General features: G+C 53.2%; 1 protein-coding gene across 2 annotated transcripts in view; it reads right to left on the bottom strand.

Annotated features, from left to right (window-relative positions):
- Window positions 1–1,534: 1,534 nt before the first annotated feature.
- The window catches only part of Clip2 (CAP-Gly domain containing linker protein 2), a 56,400-nt gene continuing 33,210 nt past the window's right edge, over window positions 1,535–24,724 (bottom strand). Inside the window, exons 8-17 of one of the 2 annotated variants that reach the window (XM_052168099.1) lie at window positions 21,301–21,361; window positions 15,728–15,832; window positions 13,539–14,474; window positions 10,945–11,002; window positions 9,780–9,863; window positions 7,924–8,080; window positions 5,818–5,977; window positions 4,095–4,280; window positions 3,765–3,827; window positions 1,535–2,887 (exon numbers count right to left, since the gene is read on the bottom strand). In XM_052168099.1, the coding sequence (XP_052024059.1) occupies window positions 2,876–2,887; window positions 3,765–3,827; window positions 4,095–4,280; window positions 5,818–5,977; window positions 7,924–8,080; window positions 9,780–9,863; window positions 10,945–11,002; window positions 13,539–14,474; window positions 15,728–15,832; window positions 21,301–21,361 (1,822 nt within the window). In that variant the 3' untranslated portion in view covers window positions 1,535–2,875. The remainder of the gene's footprint in view (window positions 2,888–3,764; window positions 3,828–4,094; window positions 4,281–5,817; window positions 5,978–7,923; window positions 8,081–9,779; window positions 9,864–10,944; window positions 11,003–13,538; window positions 14,475–15,727; window positions 15,833–21,300; window positions 21,362–24,724) is intronic. The other variant, XM_052168100.1, reaches the window with a different exon arrangement.

The raw sequence follows: 24,724 nt of genomic DNA, 5'->3' as shown, positions 1-24,724 counted from the left end.
GAAAGCAAACTTAAAGGCAGGTTGGTTTTTGTGTACCAGAAACTACCCTTACTCCTCCAGGAACCTCCCATAACCTTCCTCCAAGGTCAACTACCTCAGAAAGGGCACCTCGTTCCTGGTCAGTCCCAACAGCCCCTGTCAGCTCAGATCCCCGCCCTGCTGGGTCTCAATCTGTTTGCTTTTCCACCAGTTTCCTTCTCATTCTGCTTCCCAGAGACACCCTCGGCACTTTGTTCCCCAATAAATCTTTCTTTCCACCCACGGAGAGGCCTAGTTTAGTAATTTCCCTGTGCCATCGCTTACAGGACATATATAATTACGTTTTACAGGGGGCTACAATTAAGAGATTGTCTTGAAGTCTCAGGAGAGCCCTGTGAACAGTTGGGTGGAATTCATTTTGAATTCTGATATGGCTACAAGCCTACAGGGGCTAGGGAGAGGGTACTAATGGGAATGGCCTCATGTCAGAATCTTTCCTCCTCAGTTGGTGGAACTGTGTGGGAAGGATTAGGAGGCATGGCCTCATTGGAGGCACTGTCACTGGGGGTGTGCTCTGAGGTTTTTTTCTTTTCTTTCTTTTTTTGGTTTTTCAAGACAGGGTTTCTCTGTGTAGTCCTGGCTGTCCTGGAACTCACTCTATAGACCAGGCTAGCCTTGAACTCAGAAATCCGCCTGCCTCTGCCTCCCAAGTGCTGGGATTATAGGCGTGAGCCACCACGGCCAGGCTGCTCTGAGGTTTCAAAAGCCCACGCCATTCCCAGTTAGCTCTTGCTTTCGGCCTTGTGTCTGTAGATCGGAGGTAAACTTGCAGCTACTGCTCCAGCGCCATGCCTGCCTGCCTGCCTGGCTGGCTGCTGCCATGCCCCTCACCATGAAGGTCACAGACTTGCGCTTGGAAACCGTAAACCTCATTAAACGCTTTATTCTGTAAGTTGCCTAGGTCACAGTGTTGTGTCACAGCAGAGAAGTAACTAGGACAGGACCTTAACTAAGAAGATGAATCCCTTTCCTCCCCAAGTTGCTTTTTCATCAACAGAAATGTATGACACGCAGGGCAGTGGTGGCACACGCCTGTAATCCCAGCATTCTGGGAGGCAGAGGCAGGCGGATTTCTGAGTTCGAGGCCAGCCTGATCTACAGAGTGAGTTCCAGGACAGCCAGGGCTATACAGAGAAACCCTGTCTCGAAAAAAACAAATCCAAAAAACAAAACAAAACAAAAAAACAACAAAACAAAACAAAAAAACCCAAAAAAACAAAAACAAAAACGTATGACACCTACATTGTGTGTGTGTGTGCCTGCGCGTGCATATGCACTGAGGTACATGTATGCACAAGAAGCCCAAGGACAAAATCGGGTGTTAATCCTTAGAGACATAGTACATCTCCTTTGAATCCAGCCTTTCCAAAGCACGCCCCCCACACCCCACAGCCCGCCCTCCACCTCTATTTGCATGAAAATGTGCTGGCACTTGACAGGAAAGGACCCCCTCCTGCCCCTAAGGCATCCAAGACAGAGCAGGCAACAGCAGGAGTCCGGTACCTCAATCACTAGCTTTATTGTCCGAATACGGACTTGCCACACTTCCACAATTCCACTGGGGGGGAGGGGTGGGAATGGCCGAGCCACAGCTGGGTGGCCACACCGGGTAGGCTGAGGGGGCCGGCAAAGGCCAGTGCTTATGGGGACATGGCTTCTTGCACACCTACCAGGTGCAAGCCCACTCCAGGGCGGGGCTCAGCCCCTTCTGGTCCCTACGGTGGGTGGGAGCCTTTGGCTGTCAATTCCTAATCCGTGAGCTGCCCGATTGTGCTGGAAAGAGCAATATTCGGCTCTGTAGATGGGCCACTAAAGCGTCAATTCTAGGCTGTAGGATGTTGTCGTTAAAGGCAAGTGCTACCCAAAAGCCGACAGGAAGCAGGGGGTTGGGCGGAGGGGGCTAATTCAGCTCCTCCCTAAGGACAAGAGCGTGAGCGCCACCTGCTGGTGCCTAGAGATGCTTACACAGGCTACCTGGGCCAATCTTAGGAAGATGGAAACTGGGCTCTCTGAGGGTTGCTGGGGTCTTTGGAGTAACGCGGCAGGGGTTCCCAGAAGTAAAGGGAACCAGTTAGATTCCTCTCACCCGGCCAAACACCGTATGGACGCGTTGTTCCAATGAATGCTCCTACCTGTTCTTGGCTCTAAGTCACAAGCTAGTCAGTCCCAGCTCGAGGTAAAGGTAAGAGTGGGTTTGCGTGTTCACCTAATACTGAAGCTGTCTGCTCAGCGCTGTCTGGGCAGCAGATGGGAGGTGGGTAACGCATACTAGGGTGGTGCCGAGGAATAAGGAGCCCGTCACCCCCAAATCTTCCCTAGCCAGAGAGGCCCGTGTGTAGGGGGCTCGGCATGTGGGTCAAGCATCCCTCCCTAGGTTCTGGAGACTGAAGCCCTTCGTAGTGCGTTATGTGTCCAAGCAGGGGCCCTGCTCCATCCCTCGGGGGCCTGCAGGGGACCTGGGGACACCAGAAGGGAAGGGAGGCGGGAAGTACCCAGGTGTCCTGACAAGCCTCGGGGCAGCCTGCTGCGGCCAAGAGAGGCCCAACTGGATCGCTTCGGCCTCTGCAAATTCAAGAAGCTCCTTGGGACAAGAGAGGTTCTCCAGGGCTGGGCCCCGCTGTACCGCGCTCTGTGGAAGGCCGTGTCTGTGGGAGCCTCCTGGTCCGGCAGGGGGTTCAGGTAGGACGTGTCCACAGCAGTGAGGACAATATCCTTACAAACACAGTCTCATCTCCAAAGGGACAGTTCTGCCTCCTGCCTGGAGGTGGCGCTGCTGGGAGGCCTGGCAGGGCTTCTGGTTGGTGTGAGTAGGGCCGGTCCACGGAGTCCTTTGGGGTCAGTGTTTGTCCTAGGGAGAACAATGGCTTGAGCATCAAGAGTCCTGAAGAATGAATGCACAGATGAGAGAGAGCTGGGTAGAGGGTATGGCATGTGTCAAGGCCCTGTGGCAGGAAAAGCCTGGCGTCTACAAGGAAATCCAGGCGTCTTTGTAGAGGATGGATCTGCAAAGTGTGAAGTCATGTACAAGCCTTGATTCCACATCTGGTAGCTATGTTTCTTACAAGGTTGCTGGGAAAACAAACCCTCATGTGGTCTGGGCAGCAGTTCCTAGGGTGGTGGCTACTCTGCTACACCAACCCCCACACTCGGATACCTGGCTAGGAACAGCCTTCAAAGGTCCTTGTTCCCAAGCCTGGCCCTCAGGGAGTGCAGAACAGCTGGAAAGTCAACGAGCAAGCTGGATTTTTCTTCACACCAGCCTCTCCTGTCTAGGTCACACAGCTAGCTGGGGACATGGATGTTCCTAGACTAGGATACTATGTTTCCCAAAACCAAGGGCTATGGGCGTGGCTCAGCTGTATATATGGCTTGCCTAGAATCCCCCAGGGAGGGGCTGGGGGCGTGGCTCAGTGGTGGAGCCCCTGCCTAGAATCCCCCAGGGAGGGGCTCAGGGGTGCAGTCAATGCTAAGGCCCTGAGTTCCATTCTCAGAACCTCAGGGAAAAAACAAAAACAAACACAAACAAAAAGAAAAGAAAAGAAAGACAAGCAGGACTATTTCTGATGGCATACACTAGTGCTAGAACCTTCTAAGCGAGCAGCCCAGCTGGGACAGAACAGCCACACAGGAAGCATTTTGTCCCTTTGTATATTTAGTGACTTCCGGAGGGTTGTTCTGAGAGGCTGCGGGCTTGGGTGACTTAGAGAGGCTGCTGGCGCGCTTACCTCCTGTTTGTGGGCCTTGTCTGGCTGGTGGATTCCGTTGGCAGAACCGGAATTGCTGATGGTCTGTGAGGGGAGGGGGGAGGAGGAGCTACTGAGCAGGCGGCCAGATGCAGTTCCACATATAACCACAAGGGGGAGCGATCTTTCCCAGGCTTGGAACCAAAGTCTTTTAGACTGGGTCTCTTATGACAAACTTTGGTTTCAAGGATGGGGCCACCCTCCTTCAGACTGGGCATCCAGTGTTGGGACACTCTCTTCTTTCAGACGGGATGGAGTCGTCTTCCGTTTGGCACTGGGGGTTCCTGAGCCTACAGCCCCTTGTGTGCTCACCTGAGTCCTGTCTGAGCAGCCCCTGAGGGCCTCCACCAGCCTCTCCACCTGCTGGGCCTGGTCCAGGGCGTCTCGCAGGGCATCCTCCGTGCTCACCAACTGATGCTGCAGTCGCAGCAGCTCCGGGGCTGAAGCAGGGTCAATGAGGGAGTAGCGTCTCTGCTCTGACAGGGACTTCTCCTTGTCCTGCAAGGGCAGAGGTTGTGGGTGTGTGACCTTCCCCCGTGGGTGCTAATCGGAAACGGATCGGGCCCCACCTGCCTTCTGGGTGGAGCTTGTGCCACGCAAGGACCTCCCCCTCCCCCAGACTTCACTTTCCAACCTCTTCAAGCCCTGGAATCTAAGACTGCCCGCTCCATCCTTTAACCCTCAGAGCCAAGTGATCCACAGTATTTCTCATTTCACGTGAGCCTTCCCCCAACCACTTGTGCCTGGCCCCAAGTCTCCCCTCCCCACCACGATGGTCAGCGTCCGTACACCCCACTCTGGTCTCCCACCAAAGCATTCCAAGATGACCTGTCCGGCCCTGCCCCTCAACGCTGGCCTTCAGGTCAAGCTCTGCGTTTCTATGCAGAGCTCCCTGTGGCTCGGGGACCCCACGCTCTTCCCCTACTTCCTAGCTTTTCGGTCGGTCCACCAGCACGGAACCCCACGGTAAAAAAAAAATCGGAGCTCCTCTTTACCTGTACCTAACATTTCTGGGAAATCCACCAGCTGGGGACCTTCTGTGTCACAGAGCCATAGAGGCCACGAGTACCCTGGGGGTGCATGTGTGTGTTGGCATTTAGCCAGTCAGACATCAAACACCGACAGGGCAGTTAGGCCTGATAGCCCCATACCTGGGAGCAGATATGAAACCAGATGGATCCCATATGGCTAAAGAGCTCCGTTTCAGGGTCTTATGAAGCCCAGGCTGGCACAGAACTTGCAATGTAGCAGAGGATAACCTTGAGCATCTGATCTTCCTACACCCACGTCCCCAGTGCTGGGATTACAGGCACAGGCCACTACATCTGATTGCATGTTGTGCTGGGTATAAAACCCAGGGCTCTGTTCTATCCACTGGACCACACTCCCTCGGCTCCCCGAGCACCCTGTATTATCCACTTTCCCCGCTATCCCATGGGCCCCTCCAGGGACAGAAACAACACATCCAACCCCCACACCCCAAAATGTAGGGGTAAAAAGAGGCCCATTCTCTTTTATCCACCCAATCTATTCACCAGAGATGGCCAGAGGCAGCCCGGAGCATTGGGCTGCAAATGTCAAACAGAAAGGGAAGGGGTGGGACCAGTTCCGTCCTATGCTGCCACAGTTACGACCTGCGTCCATTCCCACTCACGGCAACTCAGCTCCTAGTCCAGAAGTTTCCACCGGAGAAGAAGCTTCAGCACCTGACTGACCTCTCTATGGACGCCCCTTAACAAGGAGCCCAGACCGTGGTTTCTGATTGGATACAGAAACCCCACCTCCTCGCATGGATTTTTTTTAACCCTCTCTGCATGACTGATTTTTACCTTTCTGGCTCTGGACAGAGCAGACTCGGTTATGATGTCTAAAAGGGGGCTACTCCGGCCCTCCATCAGCTCCGTGCTTGAGATCCCGGAGGACTGAGTCTTCAACCCCCCACTGTGACTCCAGGAGGTCGCCGATCTCCTCAGCCTGGCAGCAGGACAGCCCCGGTAACCCGTTCTCCCCGCCCCCACCCTCTGCCTGCACGTACCAGCCCGGTCAGCTTTTCACGCAGGCCCCGGATGTCATCCTTCAGTTTTTGTTCCTTTATCCTCCACTCAGCTTTGTGTACCTCACGGCTCAGGTCTCTCTCGGGCCCCGGGGAGTGGCGATTGGCTTCTAACAGCAACACCCGCAGCTCATTCAGACTCCTGGAGTGGGCAGACAGTCACAGGACATCACAACGGCATCAATTCGGCAGCTCTGCAGCACGAGCCATGTGGCTGGCGGTCCATGACCACCAGGGGGCGCCAGCCACAAGGCAATGGTGACCGGAGCCAAGCAAGGAGGATGTGGCGTGGGCGGGCCACACCCAAGAGGAAACAGCATTTGGATGTGGGATGATCAAGAGGATTTAGCTGTTCTTAGAGCGTTGGGTTTTGTTTGTTGTTTGTTTGTTTTTCGAGGGTTTTTTTAATGTATAAGGCTGTTTGGTCTTCATGTATGTCTGTGCACCAGTGCATGCTTCGTGTCCTCAGAGGCTGAAGACTGTGTCGCAGACCCTTTGGAACTGGAGGTATAGATGCTTGTGAGCCACCATATAGGTGCTGGGAGTCAAACCGGGACCACATGGAGGAGCAGACATCTCCGGAGACTCAGTAATTTTTTTTTAGAGTTTTTGGTTTTTGTTCTTGTTTTTTTATTTCCTTTCCCCTTTTTGTTTTGAGACAGTTTCGTGCCCCTGGGCTGGCCTCCAACTCTCTATGTAGTACCTTGAATTCCTGACCCTCCTGCCTCCCTCTCCTGAGTTTGAGGATGATGTCTGGTGTATGTGGTGCTGGGCACAGGATTCGGATTGTCCTGCATGCCAGGAAGCCTCGCTACCAACACAGCCACACCCCGCAGCCCCCCCCCCCCCGAACCTCCTGGATGCTGAGATCACGTGCACGAGCATACTAGGCCACCAGGCTGGATTTAGAGATAAATGAGAACGGTATTTCAAGTCAGGGAGGCCAGGCAAGAGGGCTCAGTGCATCAGGGTGCTTGTAGCCAAGGCTGACGACCTAAGTTCAATCCCAGGGGCCTGCTCAGTAGAAAAAGAGAGTTTACTACTACTGCAAGTTAAGTCTTCTGGCCCCACACACATTTTGTGGCATGCACAACACCCCATAGGCAAATAATATAAATAAATAAATAAATAAATAAATAAATGCTATTATTATTATATTTTTTACAAATGAAAACAAAACAAAAACAAACCTGAAAAACATTTTGTTACTTATGCTAGATTAACTGGGCCTGAGGACTCACCCCTATAATCCCAGCACACGGGACACCCAGGAAGGAAGACTAGGGAATTCGAGGCAAGCCTGGGGTTTGCAGGAAGAGCTTGTCTCAAGAAAGCCAAAGTCAACGCTCGAGAAATGGCTCAGTGGATACGAGCACTGGCTGTTCTTCCAGAGGCCCTGGCTTTGAGTCTCAGCTGTCACACGGATGCCTGCAACCATCTGCAACCCCAGATCCAGGGGATCTGACAGCCCCTTCTGGTTTCCACAGGCACCGGAATACACACGGAACATAGTAAGGCACACACACGATCATAAATAAACAACTCTCTCTCTCTCTCTCTCTCTCTCTCTCACACACACACACACACACACACACACACACACACACACACACACAAGTTCCCTGACTAAATTTAATTATTTTGAAAGTGGAGAGGCATCCGTAAGACCCACGCTAGGGGACCACTCATCTCTACCATCTCTGCTTGCAGCGCTGTGGTTAGGACTCTGAGGGGCTGGAGAGATGGCTCAGCACCTCAGAGCACTGGTTGCTATTGTAGGAGAGCCAGGTTCGATTCCCAGTGCTCATGGGTTAGCTCACAACCATCTGCAATTCAAATTCCCAGGGACCTGATGTCCTCTTCTGACCTCTGAGAGTACCCGGCACACTTGGGGCACACAGACACACACACACACACACACACACACACACACACACACACACACACGGAGGCCAAAACACTCACATACATAAAAGAAGCTCATCTAAAAAGATTAAAATAATAATGAGGGCAATAGAAATAAGAAGACAACAGGAAGACAGAGAGAAGGACTCGGTAACCTCAGGAGCCGAGCCCCGGACCTCTCACCTCTCCTTCCGCAGCAACTCTTGGCTGATGTGGACCAGCTGGCCAGAGGCATCATGGGTCTTCCTTGACACGGCCTCCAGCTCCGCCTCTAGGCGCCTCTTCTCCTTCAGGAGAGAATCTATCTTCTTCTCTCCTGATTTGCACTTGTTTTCTAGAGCTGGGGGAAGCCAAGGGGAAAGGAGAGACTTCAAACACAGAGGGAAACTGGGAGTGTGGCTCAGTGTGGAGAGCGCTGGCCCCAGCAAATCAGACGCCCCAGGTTCTACTGCCTGCGGTCAGGCACCTCAGATGCGGAAGCGGGAGGGTCTGGGATGCAAGGCCAGTTCTGGGACAACCTGGGTTTCAGGTGTCTCAAACACCAATGAGAGGCTGGTCTGGCCAGGGTGGGAGATGACAGTAATGCCACCCCAAGAGGCAGGCAGTGCTAAGCTTCGCCATTATGAGTTCAAAGCCACAGTGACTACATAGTGAGTTTTAGGCCAGTCTAGGCTAGAGAGACCGCGTCCAAAACAAACAAGAAAAAGTGTCAAGTCTGGTGACATGGCCCAGTTAGTGGAGTGACCGCCTAGCACGTATGAAGCCCTGGGTTCCATCCATCACATAAACTGGGTGTGGCAGTGCACACCTGTCATCTCAACACTTGGGAGGCAGGAGGAGGATTAGAAGTTTAAGGTCATCCTCAGCTACGCTGGGAATTCAGGACCTGCTGTGACCTCATGAGACTCTGCCTCAGAAAAGAGGAAATAGAAAAAAAAGCAGTATCCTAGTTAGCATGGAGACAGCCTAGAACCAACTGAAAACAGAATCGCAGTTGGGTAATTATCTTTATCAGGTTGCTCTGTGGTGTGTTTGTGAGGACTGTTCTGACTGCTAATTGACACAGTGGGCTCAGCCCACCGTGGGCGGCACCATTCCCTAGACAGGTGGTCCACCGTGGGCGGCACCATTCCCTAGACAGGTGGTCCCGGGCTATACAACAAAGTTCACAGTGCAGCAGACAGCTACCAAGCCAGCAAGGAAGCTTCCTGTGGTTTCTGCTTTAGCCTCTGGCTTGAGTTTCTGCCCTGACTTCCTTCGATGAGGGACTACAGCCCGGAAGTGTTAGCCAAACGAACAGTTTTCGACAGCTACACAAAGTAGACCGATCCTCCCAAGCCAGAGTCCCTGGTTCTGCGGGGTGGCAGTGCACGGCAGGTCGCTGTGGGTATCTACACTGCTATCCAGGCAAGACAAGAGCTAAAGCTAAGTCTTCACAGTGGCCTTGGGAGAGTCTAGAGTCCACTGACCTCTGTGAGGTCAAGTAAATGTTACCAGGACTGGAAGAAAGAGGGGAGAGGGACTACCCCACAGGAACAACATCAAGGGCACTTTGAATTAATGAGTCCCATTGTTACCCATTCCAGACTTCTGACCTGTCCTGGGCCTTCTTTGTGTATTTTGCTTGTGGCTGTGGCTCACGTTCTATGATCTATTTCTTTTGAGACCTGGTCTTATGTAGCCCAGGCTAGCCCCAGAATTTTGAGATAGCCTCAACTCTTCCTGATCCTCTTGCCTCTACCTCCTGAGTGCTGGGATTCCGGGTCCACAGTCCCATGCCAGGCTTCCTGCAGTTCATGCTATCTGTCCTGGGGATTAGGGGCGACTGTGTGGAAGAAGCCCGTGAGAAGGCCACAGAGACAACTTGGTGGCACCTAGGGGCATGGACTCAGTTGGCTCTGGGAAAGTGGCAGTGTTTGCACACATCTGCCCGCTCAGGTACGGGTCTCAAGCAGGTAGGCCAGCTCAGCTGGACCTGCGGAGCCACAGAGCCAACCTCCACCAACGCCCAACCTCTGCCCCTAGGGAGGGAGACTTACCACTTACTTGGGTCCTGAGCATGTCCATCTGGGAGGTCAAGGCTGTCACCTCTTTGTCCTTCTTGTTCAGCTTGTCCTGCAGGCCTAGGAGAGAAAGGAAACATGGGGACCCCTGAACATCCAAAGGCCAACAGAGTGCGTGAGGGGTGGCCCTTCCTGGGGGGGGCCCTAAAAGGGGTCACACTCAGCCTGCAGGCCAAAGGCTTTCTCATCTTCAGCAGCGCACGGCTTAGGGAACACAGGTCTCCACCTCTGTGGCTTCCTCAAGCAGAGGATGGAGACCAGTGAAATAAAGATGGAGGCCACGGAGCCAGAAATAGGAGCCGGGGCTGGGCTTCTTCCCACGCCAATCAGGACAATGTTCAAAAACATCAAAAATGATGGTTCTCAAGTTAGTTAGTTAATTATCAACCATCTCTTTCAGATAGCCCAGGCTGCCTCAAACATATTACACACCCGAGGGTGACCCTGAACTTCTGCTTCTCCTGCCTCTACTTCCCAAGTGCTAGGATCACAGGCTACATCACCAGGCCCGGTTTCGGGTGGTTCTGGGGATAGAACCCAGGGCTCCATGCAAGCCAGCAAGCACTGCACCGAGACACGCCCTCTGCCCCCAACTCAGATCTACTTTATTTGAAATAGAATTTTGCGATATAGTCCAAGTTAAACTTGATCTCATGGGAACCCTATCTGACATGATTATTTTTTGAGACAGGGTCTCAATATGTAGCCCAGGCTAACCTTGAACTCATGGAAGTCTTGTCTAAGCCTCCCTAGTGCGTGCCTGGCTAGTTTATATCTATTTTTTTTTTGTGGGGTGGGGGGGGGGGGAAGAAGGGGGTTTGAGACAGAGTTTCTCTGTGTAGCCCTGGCTGTCCTGGAACTCACTCTGTAGACAAAGCTGGCCTCAAACACAGATCGCCTGCCCCTGCGACTCAGGACCTTGGATTAATGGTGTGCAGGTGTGCACCGACGCCTCCAGGTGGGAAGGTGGCTCTTGAGACACCGTTCCTTCCTGATCCCTCAGCACCCTCTCCTGGAGGGGTGACTGCACGCAGCGGGCGACTCTCACTGACACTCCTCTCATGGGACCTCGTGAGTCGGCGCCCAGGTGGCACCAAGCGAGCCTTCCACGAAGCCTGGACTCCTACCCAAGGCTACTCACCCTCCACAGTCTCCTTCATCCGAATCTTCTCCTCAGAAAGGTCGTTGGCCTCGATCACCTGAAAGGACAGTTTTGTAAGGGGACACGCCTGCCACCCTACCCAGGCCACACCTCAACCTGCAAAAGGGGACCTTGGGGATGCAGGGACCCAATATGCCAGCAGGGGGAGCAAACATACTTCAACCCCTCTCCTGGAAAAAAGGGAAGCGACCAGTTGGCTTCCAGCTGCCCTGCAGGACTCCCTGCTGCCCTGGACTGCTGTTTGGGGGATTAAGGAGTAGGGGATGAAATTTAGGACCTTTTCCATATTAGGCAGGTGCGCCACAACTGAGCCACGCCCCCAACCCCTCATTGGGGGATTCTAGGCAGGTGCTCTACCACTGAGCCACGCCCCCAGCCCCTCATTGGGGGATTCTAGGCAGGTGCTCTACCACTGAGCCACGCCCCCAGCCCCTCATTGGGGGATTCTAGGCAGGGGCTCTACCACTGAGCCACGCCCCCAGCTCCTCATTGGGGGATTCTAGGCAGGGGCTCCACCACTGAGCCACGCCCCCAGCCCTACTAATTTTTCATTTTCCCTATGGACTCATTATAACATATAAATTGACTTTCTTTTTTTCTTTTTCTTTTTTTTTTCTTTTTTGGTTTTTCGAATAAATTGACTTTCAACTCATTCCGTAGCTCAAGCCAGCCTCAAGATTGTGATCCTCCTGCCACAGCTTCCTCAGTAGCTAGAAATTACAGTACTCCGTCACCAGGTCTGGTTTGGCTAAATTCTTGGTTAAAAATATATTAAAATCTCTTTTTTTTTTTTGAGATCTGCCTCGGGAATCTTTTCCCGGACGACAGCCTTGATGCTCCAATCATAAAACAAGCACTCAATGCATACAACAGAGCGTGGATGGCCCATCTGGGGACTTCCTTAACTACCTTCTTTACAATACCTATTTAATAGTAAACTCAGAAGCCGAGGAAGAAAAAGCTGATTGAAGAAGAAACGCTGAGGCGCTGGGGAGCTGACTGACGCGGTAAAAGCCTTGCCTTGCACGCAGCAGGGCGTGAGTCTGGTCCCCAGCCCACATACAGAAAGCCAGACACAGTGGGGCACACTTGTCATCCAAGCACTGGGAAGCAGAGAGAGGCCAATGCCTGGCGACAGGTGGCCAACCTAACCTGCGATGTCACATGCTCCAGGTCTGTTAAACTGTGTCAAAAAACAAGTAGATGGTACAAAGAGGTTGACCTCTGACCTCCACACATATGCACCCATAGACACACGTGAGCATGCACACACACACACACACACACACACACACACACACGTGTCAGCAAGGTGGAATATGGTGAGGCTCAAATCTGTAATCTTAGCACGTGAGAGCTATAGACAAGAGGATCAAGAATTTAGGGTTATCCTGGGCTACAGAATGAGTTTAAGGCCCAGCCTGGACTACACAAGACCCTATCTCAGACCAACAAATAAGAAAAAGAAAGTTTCTTCCTGAGAGAAAAGCAACTATAGAATACTGTAGACACAAGGCAGGAAGATGTTCTTTCATATAAGACCTAGAGCTACAGACACTTGGTTCCCTAACCACCACACTGCAGAGATACCGTGCATGGATTAAATAGCCGAGCTGGAGCTCGCCTTGTAAGGTTTTTAAATGGGTTATCTATGGGGGCTGGAGACATGGCTCGGTCGTTGAGAGTGTGCACTGCACTTGCAGACTCCTTGAGTGTGGCTCCCAGGCACTCGGAACTCCAGCTCCAGGGTCCCTGGAGCCTCTGGCTTCCGTGGGCACTGGTACTCCACACGTGCATGTCCATGCGTGGTTAAACATAATAAACCTTGAAATGGACCAATGCAGGAGACGAAGCTCAGAGACAGTTAGAACATCCTTTCTGGGCTTGCTAGAATGGGCAGGGTTTTCTACATCCCTGACATCCCTCGGGGACCAACGGGGCAGTTCATCTGGAGCAAGGGGCATTTCTAGACTTGGGACAAAATGGGTCATGGTGGCTGTGACCTTTCTAGAAGATGAAGAGACATCTTTGAGTCCTCGGTGAGTGTCTGATAAGACAAGGACCTGGGAGGAGCAGTTTCTCTTGCGGGCGGTACCCGAGTACTGGGTACCGGAGAGCAGCAGGAGGCTCTGGGCAGCCCGTTCCATAGACCGTTGTGTATTTGTTTTGTCAGTGCTGGGGAGGAAACTGAGGACCTATGCTAGGGTAGCATTCTAGAGCTCTAGCACAAGCCGCAGTCTCAGCTCATTTTTAAAAAATCATCTTTGAAACAGAATCTCATTAAGCTACTGAGGCCGGCCTTGAACTTGCCACCTATCAAGTCTAGGCCAATCAGGGCTCAGGGGCTAGCAAAATGGCGCCTTCAATGGCTCTCAAAGCCTGTGTATGAAGGATCAAGTGGGGTCCTCTCAGACTACAGTGGTCCCGATGATCCCCATGGCTCTGACAGAGGGAGCCGGAAGCTCTTCCTCTGAGCGCCCCCCACCATGGTTAGCTCCCGAACCTGCACGCAGAGGCCACGCCCTCCCGGCCCCTCCCCCCTGAGCCCCACGGGGAGAGCGAACGCAGCCTACATGGCCGTGCTGGGCTGAGCACAGGGACTCGACAGCCTGGAGTCTATTCTCAGCCACCAGCAGCTTTTCCCGCAGCCGTTCGGCTTCCTGCCTGCTCTGGGCTTCGGCCCTCTGCAGCATCTCGTAATCCAGAATCTTCTTTTCAGCCAGCGAGATCTGCTCCTTGAGGAACTCGATGGCCTGAGCCTGGCCGCGGTATTCCACATCCAGTCCCTCCAGCTCCTGCACGCGCAGCTGGGCGTCCCGACATTGGTCCTGGGCTTCCTGCAGCTCCAGCCGGTGCCGGCTGGCCTGCTCCTCCAGCTGCGTCCTCCAGTGCTGCTGCAGCCCGGCCAGCTCCTCCTGGGCCTCTTGCAGCTTCTGCCGCAGGCCCTCCTTCTCCTTCCCGTGCATGGCCGTCTCCAAGTCGTGTTTGGCCTGCAGGTTACCTAACTCCAGCTGGTGCTCCATCTTGATGCCCTCCACCAGGGCTTTCAGCTCTCCAATCTCCTTCTGCTGGGCGCCTGGGCCAGAGTTCAGCGTGGCTTTCAGGTCCTCCAGGGATTTCTGGTGATCCGAGGCCAGCGAGTCCAGCTTGGATTTCCAGTTGTCCATGAGCCCCATGTTCTCCGTGGTGGCCTGCTGGACCTTGGTCTTGAGGTCCGCCACCTCCTGAGCATACTTCTCGTTGGCCGCCCGGAGCTTGTCCACCTCCGCCTGGTAGGTCTTTAGCATGTGTTCATACTTGTCCTGGAGCAGGCTGCTGTCTCGCTGGTGTTCCTTGCTGGCCGACAGCAGCCGCTCTCGCAGCCGCAGGGTCTCCGCGGCCTCGGGGTGGTCCGGCGGTGGCGGGCCTGACTGGAGGAGACAGTGTTGAAGCTCTTGGATCTCACCACGCCGCAGGCTCAACTCTTCCTCTAGCTGCAGCACCCGAGATTTCTCAGCCACTGTGGTCAGCTAGCAGGAGAGAGAGAAAATCAGTAACCAAGGATCCGTGATGGGGACAGGCCAGTCACGATGGGGGACGGGGCAGTCAGATAATAGGGAGGTGCCTATCCCTAACTGGGTACTGGCTCTTCCCGGGGACCCTATTGTACCCCAAATGATGGGGTGAGCCAAATGTCCCCGTGGCTTAGAACACATCACTGCCCAAGAGGGGGGTTTGAGTTTAGAGGACTAGCTCGAAGCTAATGCTTTATGTGCATGCATATCTCGGCAGTCCTCCTGCCTCAGCCTCCCAAGGGCTGGGATTACAGGTATACACCACCATGCTCAGCTGGATAAGCTTCTTCTGACTTGCAGTCTGGTGGAGCTGTAGATCGAGGGGCCTGTCTAGCGGGCGCTAAACCATCTAGTGAGTCTCCTGCACGTGGCATTCTGGTACCCGAGTGCCCATGATCACCTGGTAATGGCCCCCGTGCACATGAAGCCACGCCCACATGCTCTACACAGTGCTAGGGCCACTATGTAGAGACTGAGCCCTTGCCACAAGCCTCCAACTTTCTGCAGGGTGGTTTTCCTGATCGGCGTTTGCTGCCTGGTCAAATTCCTCCTAGGAGAGCTCTAGCTGGGCTGGCCAGCTCTTTGGACGTATGTACAGTGCATGTACAACAGGTATGGGGAAGCCAGCCGGCCCTGGCGGACAGGACATAGAGCCACATCCTAGGACTGACTGGACTGTTCTCCCAAACGGAGTTTCTCAGGGCCTCCCTAACACACACTGGATTCGGAGGCTGACGTCATCTCAACCTCTGGGGATACCCCGACACATAAAGCCCCACTTCTTGAGCCTCAGGTCCTCCAGGTTGGCTCTCTGCTGCCATCTTAAGAGTCCTCCAGGTTAGAGCACTCTGGGTCTGCAGTCCCATCAAGGAAGCCACGCCCACCCAAGTAAGGAGCAGACTCCCAGAAGCCTTCTCTGCAGCAATGGGCTGGAGGGAAGGTCTCGCAGAGACACCTCCGCTCAAGGAACCATGAACTTAAAAGTAATCCCCGAGGACCAAGACCCCCTTTCCTAAGAGCACCACGTGGCCACTGTGAGTCTGACTCTGAATCTCAACTTCCGTCCCAGAGGGGAGCTCGGAGGGGCCTCAACAAAGCAATCCTAAGAGCGACCATTATGGTGGCAGAGGAAATGATTTAAAGAGCAAAGGGGGCATCGAGGGGCCGAGGCGCTGCCCGGGTGGGTGGCGGTGGCGGGCACGGTTTACCCTGTTATCCGCTAATTCTCTGAGCAGCCGCTCGGCCTGCGCCTTCTCCAATAGCAGGCTCTGCTCCAGCTCCCCAATGCGCGCGTGCTCCAGCTGGGTCTGGGTCTGCTCCACCCAGGGCGGGGCGGGGTGGGGGAGGGATGGGGAAGGCGGGGACGTGGGGAAAGGGATCCAGGGTGCAGGAAGTTGGAGAAAGAAAGAAAGGGCGTGAGAAGGAAAAAGAGAGAGAGAGAGAGGAGGCGTCATCTTCCGTGAACAAGACTGAAAACAGCTCAATGAGCCGGAACTGCTTGGGGAAGAGAGAGAGGTCTCAGAAGGGGGGTGCGTGACGGGGCGGGGCGCCCGCCATCATTGTGGCCTAGCTGGGGGCATGTTCAGGACAGAGGAGGCTGTGGGAACCATCCCTTGCCAGCCTCTGTTAACGCAGAGGGTACCCCAGTTTCTTCCCCTTTTTTTTTGTTAGGTACGTTTTATTTATTCATTTAGTGTGTGTGTGTGTATGGGTGTGTATGTACATGTGTGTGTTGTGTGTATGCTTGTGTGTGTGCGTGTGTGTATGTGCATGTGTATCTGTGTGTGTGTGCCTGTGTATGTGTGTATGTGTATGCATGTGCATGCGCACACGTGTGTGTATGTACATGTGTGTATGCATGTGTGTGTGCATATGTATGTGCATGCGTGTGTGTGTGTGTGTATGTATGTGTGTGCACGTGTGTGTATGTACGTACGTATGTATGGATGTGTGTGTGTGCGTTGTGTGTGTATGTGTGTGCGTGTGCACATGTGCACGCGCCAATGCACACATGCCACAGTGCATATGAGGGCAGTTAGAAGGAGCAGGTTCTTCCCTTCCACCATGTGGGTTCTGGGGATCAAATTCTGGGCATCAGGTTTGGTAGCAAGCACCTTTACCTGCTGAGCCACCTTAAGCCCCTTCTTTAGTCACTATATAACCCCGGGGGCCCCGAGTGCCCTGTCTAGGCTTGGGGTTCACATATTATCCACATGCTGCTACCTCCTGAGTGCTAGGATTTAGGGTATGCACTGTTCCATCTGTTTTCTTTTTGGGGATTCTCAGAGTTTTGCTATATAGCCAAGGCTGTCCTAAAACCCACTGTGTATCCCAGTCTAGCCTGTAGCCCTGACTCTGGACTTCTGTCTGGTTTAGTTTTACGAGATAGGCACTCACTATGTTGCTAAGGCTGGCCCCCCACTTCCCAAGTATGAAGACTGTACCATGCCCAGCTTGGCCCGGAACTCAGTATGCAATCCAGGATGCCCTTGAACCTGCAATCCTTCTGCCTCAGCCTCCCTAGCCCTGGGATGACAGGAATGGGCCACCATGCCTGGCTAACTCAACTCACGCCATCTTGAGTCTCCTCAGGCAGGCCTCCTGGGTGGACACCGGGGCAAACGCCCATTGCCCTTCCCAGAGCCTGGCTTGGTGGCGCCCCTCCCCCTCCCTCCCCCTTCCCAGATTCTGCAGAGGACGCCTGGTCTCTGAAAGTACAAGGGCACTTTTGTCCCCTCTTTACAACACCCATTTCATTCGAGAACAAAGCACGACATTCTCTGGGTGGCACAGGGCTGGCACTTGGACGGCCCATGATGGATCTCTGCAAGTCAGCAGGGAGGCGGAGAGGACGCGTACCCTGGGGAACCCTAGGAGACCAGACTGGAAACTAGGTTTGTCTCCAGAGAGGGGAGGGTGCAGCTCACCCTTAGAGGAATATAGGTTAAAGCGACCACACACACACACACACACACACACACACACACACACGTGCACACGCACACACAAAACCCTGGAGCAAGTCCGGAAGGGGTGTGCGGGGCTTGGACGGCAGAGCTCATACTTAGATGCCAGCCAAGAAGTGGCAGCCAAGGAGACTGAAAGACTGGAACCCTGGCATGTAATGGCAGCGGGTCAGCAGAGGAAGAGCGAGGGGAGACTTTATGAGCCATGATGGGTTTAGTCATGAAGACGGGAGAAGATGGGGTAACCCAGCCCAAAGGGACCAAGTGTTCTTTTTGGGACAGGGTTTAGGCTTTCAGTTTTGATGTTGTGTGTTCATATGCACGTAGAGACCAGAGGTGGATGTCGAGTGATTGTGTGTGTGTGTGTGTGTGTGTGTGTGTGTGTGTAGTTCAAGGCGGGGTTTCTCTGCATAGCCCTGGCTGTCCTGAAACTCACCAGGTTGCAGAAGACCAGGCTGGCTTCAAACTTACAGAGAAAGAGAAAAAGAGAGACCTTCCTACCTTTGCCTCCCAAGTGCTGGGATTAAAGGTGTGTGCCACCCTAGTATATGGGTTTATCGCCCTAGTATATCGCCCTGTTTTTGAGACTGGATCTCCCTGGAGCTAAGTCTACTGGTTTATCTCAGCAACAAGGTTATGCAGTGCCACGCCCATTTTGTTTTTTTTTTTTTTTTTTTGAGACAGGGTTTCTCTGTATAGTCCAGGCTGTCCTGGAACTTACTCTGTAGACCAGGCTGGCCTCCAACTCAGAGATCCACCAGCCTTTGCCTCCCAAGCACTGGGATTAAAGGTGTGCACCACCACCGCCTGGCTGCCATGCCGGTTTTTAATGAGAGTGGAGAGTGCTAGGGACCCAAACTCAGGCTCTCTATCCATGAGCCGCATCCTGGCACCCTAACTGGGGAGTTCTAGCCAGGTGCAGCTGAATCATGTCCCCAGACCCCCCAGTTTGAGTTTCTGGGTAAGTCACCTACTGCTGAGCCATATCCTCAGCCCTTGGTTTTAACCTGTATGTTTTTAGATCCATGTATTTATTTTATGTGTGTAAATGTATTTCCCGCATGAATGCATAATACCATGTATGTGCAGAGACCAGAAAAAAATCCGATCCCCTGAAACTGGAGTTACAGATGGTTGTGAAGCATCCTGCGGGTGCTGGGAGCAAAATTCAGGTCCTCTAAAAGGACAGCAAGTGCTCTTAACTGCAGAGCAATCTCTCTGGTCCCAGTTCTGACTTTTTAAAAGATTTGTTTTTATTTGTGCGTGTGTGAGCAGAGGCGTGTCTCCGTGTGTGTGTGTGTGTGTGTGTGTGTGTGTGTGCACACGTGTGCTGCAACTCTCGTAGCTGGAGATCTAGGAGGTAGGGAGCCATCTGGGACCCGAGTTCTTGGAACTGTAGTAAGTACTTTTAGCCACTGAGCTATCCCTATAGCCTCTTGGTTTGTCTTCTAAGATGGTTGCGGAAGACAGGCAAGGTGGCTACAATCCTGTAACTCTAGCACCTACAGGTGGAGGCAGGAGAATTCTGAGTTCCAGGCCAGCCCAGGTAGTGTCAAAAAACCCAATCCCAACCAAATGTGTGTGTGTGTGGGGGGGGGGGGGGGGACAAATTGACTTTACCTCAATTCACATTCTGGAATTGCTATGAATATGGTCACAATTTAGTCTTTAGACTAAAAAAATAAAATATAAAATATAAAAACAGGATGTGACAGCCTTTCTGGTTAAACTGGCTGGGTAACACAGTTTGTCCTGTCCTGTGCTGTCTCCCTGCCTCCATGCCTGCCAGCCCATTGGCGGCCCTAGGACCAATCAGATTCTCTTCAGGGGATAACTTGTGTGGTAGCAATCTGGCAGGCTGGAAGAAGGAGCAGATGTAGTGTAGTAGAAGTCACAGACAGACAGGCGGCAGACAAGACAGGCTGACCCGGAGTCGCCAAGGGTCTGTGAGCACCTGACACCACCCTGACTCCAGCCCCTTGATCTGCCCGTGGGGGGTGCGCATGTGCGCATTTCCTCTGTCATCCTCCATCGCTAAGGTCTGTTGATGGGAGCAGGTGAAGAGGGCTCAGCTCTGGCAGCCCCCCTCTCCCCTCAAGCCACCCATCTGTGCCCTACAGGGGGACTGCTGTTCAGATAAGCCAGACATAACCACCTGTGCTGTCCCTTCAGCTGTGACAAGAACACAAATCACAACAGCTTTAGGCTGGGTAAGGATACTTGACTTTTTTCCCCCCTTTCCTTTCCTCTTTTCTTTTCTGAGTCTAATTTATCCATTTATCCCAGACTAGCCTCAAACTCACTGCATAGCCAAGGCTGGCCTTGAACTCCTGATCCTCCTGCATCTGTCTCCTGAGGGCTGGGATTACAGGCCTGACCGCCATGCCCAGCTTTCCTAGTTATTTATAAGACAGGGTCTTACTATGCAGACCCGCCTGGCTTAGAACTCCACTAACCACACCAGCCTTGAATTTGCCATGTAGCCAAGGATGACTTCAGTTTCTAGCCTCCTGCCTCCACCTCCCTATGGTGGGGTTACTGGCGTGCACTACCGTGCTGTGATTTGAACCCAGAGCTTCGCACACGCTAGCAGGCATTCTACCGACTGAGCGACATCTCCAGCCCCCTTTTTGCTTTCTTCCAGACAGGGTCTTGCTAAAAACATGCTGGTTGATGTAGACTTGGTACATAGCCCAGGCTAGCCTTGAGCTTGTAATCATCTTGCCTCATCTACCCTAGAAAGCTAGGGTGCCACCAGACCCAGATCAATCCGAGTTGAACCCAGAAAAGACCTATGGCTGTGACTTCTAAGGTCCCTCAGGAACTTGGGAAACAGACACAAGTGCAGACCCCTGGCATTTAAATAAGCTTCCCCCACCCCCACCCCGGGATTGACACAGTATCCCTCCATCACCTGGCCATTCCAGAGAGTTCTTCCTTTTCCTTTCCCAGGAAGCATCAAGAGACACATCAGGAAAGGTGGCCAAGGGTAGCCTCTTGACCCCACAGGTCTCTGCAGGCCTCAGGGGCAGGGCTAGATGCCCCCTCAGTGGGCCTGAGGCCCTCTGGGACCTAAGTCACAGTGTGTTTATGAACTAGGAACAATCCTGTTGTGTATCCATACCATGGGTACAGGTGGCAAAATGGTAAGGGTACAGGGGTAGTTTCTCTTGAGCTTTCCTTTCCTTCCTTCCTTCTTTCCTTTCTTCCTTCCTTCCTTCCTTCCTTCCTTCCTTCATTCATGTAGCCCAGGCTAGCCCTAAACTCGCTATATACCTTGAACTCAGATCATTCTTCTTCCACTTCCCAAGTGCTGTGGTAACAGGCTTGTGACACCAGTCCTGGTTTATGTGGTATCGGAACAACGTGAACCTAGGGTTTCTTGAGTGCTAGGTGAGCGCTCTGCCAGCTGAGATTGAGATAGCCCAGGCCAGTGAGCCCTAGTTCTGTTGCACATAAATTCTTGTGATCCTAACTGCTTTTTCAAGCCAGCCCTGTGTCAGTGATCCCGGGAGTCTGGCTCCTATGTTGTTAGGCAAAGACCTATACTCTTTCTTGACTCTCTTCAACTGCCAACTTGGGGTCCCCTGTATTCCTGGAACACAACCAAGCCCACTTCTAATATCAGATGCCCCAAGGTCTGCCTCTCCTCCATCCCTCCAAGGCGGAGGCTTTTCATTCTCCCTAACGTTTCCATTGCAAGCACCCAGGCTTCCCCAAGGAGGTGCAGGCTTGCTGCCTGAACACCAAGACCATTTCCCATGGCAAGGATTCGGCCCACGGTGCGAAGTGAGCGGTGGAGAACGTCACGTTACCTCCAAGTCTCCCTTGGTGATGGATTCTTCTTCTACCCGGAACTGCAGGTCCTCCACCTTCCTGCAGGGAAGAAAAGAGGTAGAGATGAGCTTTTGGGGCCAAGGAGATAGCTCAGTGGTAGAGCCCCTGCCTAGAATCCCCCAGGGAGGGGCTAGGGGGCGTGGCTCAGTGGTAGAGCCTCTGCCTAGAATCCCCCAGGGAAGGGCTGGGGGCGTGGCTCAGTGGTAGAGCCCCTGCCTAGAATCCCCCAGGGAGGGGCTGGGGGCGTGGCTCAGTGGTAGAGCCCCTGCCTAGAATCCCCCAGGGAGGGGCTGGGGTGTGGCTCAGTGGTAGAGCCCCTGCCTAGAATCCCCCAGTGAAGGGCTGGGGGCGTGGCTCAGTGGTAGAGCCCCTGCCTAGAATTCCCCAGGGAGGGGCTAGGGGGTGTGGCTCAGTGGCAGAGCCTCTGCCTAGAATCCTCCAGTGAAGGGCTAGGGGCGTGGCTCAGTGGTAGAGCCCCTGCCTAGAATCCCCCAGTAAAGGGTTGGGGGCGTGGCTCAGTGGTAGAGCCCTTGCCTAGAATCCCCCAGGGAGGGGCTGTGGGCGTGGCTCAGTGGTAGAGCCCTTGCTTAATGGGAGAGGTCCCTTGGTTCCCCCCACACACACCCACACAGACACACAGACACACACACAGACACACACACACACACACACACACACACACACACACACACAGATGTATATGCACAAAGGCGAGCGAGCACATGTGTGCCAGGCCAGTTACGGCTCAGATGATGGAGGTACTTGAGGAGAGGCAGAACTTTTGGGAGGCCTACAGGGCTGAACACGAGCCTCCCGCCTCTCAGGATGTCCATGGAAAACACGGGACAATAGTCTACGCCTGGTGAGGGGGAGCACAGCCCTGGGAGGTCAAGAACAGCCTAGGCTACATGGCGAGACCTTGCCTCAAAATACCAAGTCAAGACAGCGGCTCTTCACTGGGAATACTCTGCCATGTGGCCCTGTGTCAGCAAAGGGGACGAGGAAGACCCGGGCCCTTCCTCTTCACCAACTCAAAGCTGAGAGCTGAGGTCCCGGCATGCATTTCCTGGGCTGCCCACAGATGTAGAAGGACCCCAGGCTCCCCTCTGCAGGAGTCAGACACGCCCTTCGGGGACTCATGTTCACCTATACACATGCCAAACAAGCAGAGGACAGGGGCACGGCCCTACCTCATCCTGACATTTACAAATGGGGTTCACTACCGCTCATGGGCCGTGTCCCCAGGAGGCAGCTGAGGTCCGAAAGCGACGTTACACAATGCTGGGACCCGCACCCAGGCCCCTGGTGAACACAGCTCCCAGGATGCCTTATTTCAAATTGGGGGGAAAAAAACCCAAAAAAACTGTTTGAGCTTGCACACCATGTATGAATATGTGAGTGTGGGAGGCCACAGTTTGATGGTGTGTTTGCGTGTTTGTGAGTGTATATATGCACGTGAGTGTGCACGAGGCAGGCTAGTTTGATGGTGTGTGTGTGCATGCGCGTACATACAGAAGAGGACACGGGGCGTCTGACCCCATCGCTCTCTGCCTTATTCCCTTGAGACAGGGTGTCTTGACGACCCTGACGCTAGACTGGAGGCCAGGGAGTCTGAGCAATCCTCCTCACTCTGCCCCATCGCTCCAACACCAGGATTACCAGCATGTGGCCATACCCAGCTCCACACGGGTGCCGGGGATTTGAACACGGCTCCTCATATTTGAGGCAAAATCATTCTTAACCCACTGAGCCATCCCCCAGAACTACATCGGGGTGACTCCCTCCTCTATTACACTCCCCATTCTTTTTGTTGTGGTGGACTCGTTAGTGTTGTTTTAGTTTGTTTGGGTTTTTTTTTTTTTTTTTTTTTTTTTTTTTGAGTGGGGACAAGCTCTCACTATGTAGCCCTGCCTATCCTGAACTCTCTGGAGACTAGACTGGCCTTGAGTGAACAGAGATCCACCTGCTTATGTCTCCCCAGGGCTGGGGTACAAGGTGTATGCCACCACACCTGGGGTTCACCTTTTGAGGCAGGATGTCTCACTGGACCTGGTGGTCCTAACTGGATAGACTGTCTGGCCAGGGAGCTCTGGGGATGTGCAGGACTTGCACAGTCTGCACTGGGGTCACAGACCCGTGTGGCCATGCCTGCTGTATCGCTAGGGAACTGAACCCAGGCTCTTGCGTGGCAGTCACTTTGACAAGGAGCTGTCCTCCCCCCCCCCCACCTCATGATGCCTTGAAAGACTTGTTTTGGTTTTCTGGCATGAGATGCATCACCATGGGAACCAGATGTGTGGGCTAGGACTACCATCTCACGCAGATATAAATAAGCCCTCATTTCCCTCGGGGAGACAGTAACTGGGGGACTTGGCTGACTGCCCAAAGATGCAAATGGGGCGTCAAGACTGGGGCTGCCACGAGCATGGGGGAAGGAAGGACCATACAAAAATCGGCACCTTTTGAGAAGGAGGAGAAGGACCATTTCTGTCCCCATGCAGGAGACCCAGGAACCTGGCCCCTGTGTCTCTGGTCGGGGCTGAGGGACAAACAGGCCTGCATCTCTCCAGGGGTCTCTGAATCTGCATCAATGGGCTCCTGCCCCTGACTTTAGTTAAGGATTTTTCTAGGAAATCGGGCGTGTGGGAATTTCTAATCCATCCCTGGGGCAGTCTCAAAAACTGATGTATGGGCCAACAAGATGGCTCAGCAGAGTGGTCACTGCCAAGCCGGGAGACCGGAGTTCCCGTCCCCAGGATGCACACAGTTGAAGCAACCCATGCTCCCAAGTTGGTTTTTTTGATGGTCACCCATATGTCCCTGCCCCCGGCAATAACATGTCAAAAAAAAAATGTTTTAGCCGGGCAGTGGTGGTGCACGCCTGTAATCCCAGCACTTGGGAGGCAGAGGCAGGCAGATTTCTGAGTTCGAGGTCAGCCTGGTCTACAGAGTGAGTTTCAGGGCTATATAGAAAAACCCTGTCTCAAAAACAACAAACAAACAACAAAAAAACCCAACTTGCTATGCAGATCTGCCTGGCACAAACCCTACTACGTAGGTTATGCTTCAAACTGTGAGCAATTCTCCTGCCTCAGTCTTTTTAGTGCTGGGCTTATAAACATAAGTCATCACACCTGGCCCAAGCCCTTGCTGCAAAATAAATAAATAAATAAATAAATAAATAAATAAATAAATAAATAAATAAATCTGTCCGTCTGTCTGTCTGTCTGTCTGTCTGTCCATCTGTCCCTCCCTCCCTCTCAGACAGGGTCTCATGTAGCTCAGGTTGCTCTTAGCTTCATTATATAGCTGATGATGACCCTGAACTCCCCATCTTTCTGCTTCTCCCTTCGGAATGTTGAGATAACACCACTCCCAGTTTATGTAGCGCTGGGACTCGAA

This window comes from Apodemus sylvaticus, chromosome 22, assembly GCF_947179515.1.
Source record: "Apodemus sylvaticus chromosome 22, mApoSyl1.1, whole genome shotgun sequence".
NCBI lineage: Eukaryota > Metazoa > Chordata > Mammalia > Rodentia > Muridae > Apodemus > Apodemus sylvaticus.
Note: the sequence above shows the minus strand (reverse complement) of the source record. Positions and strands in the feature narration are given on the sequence as shown.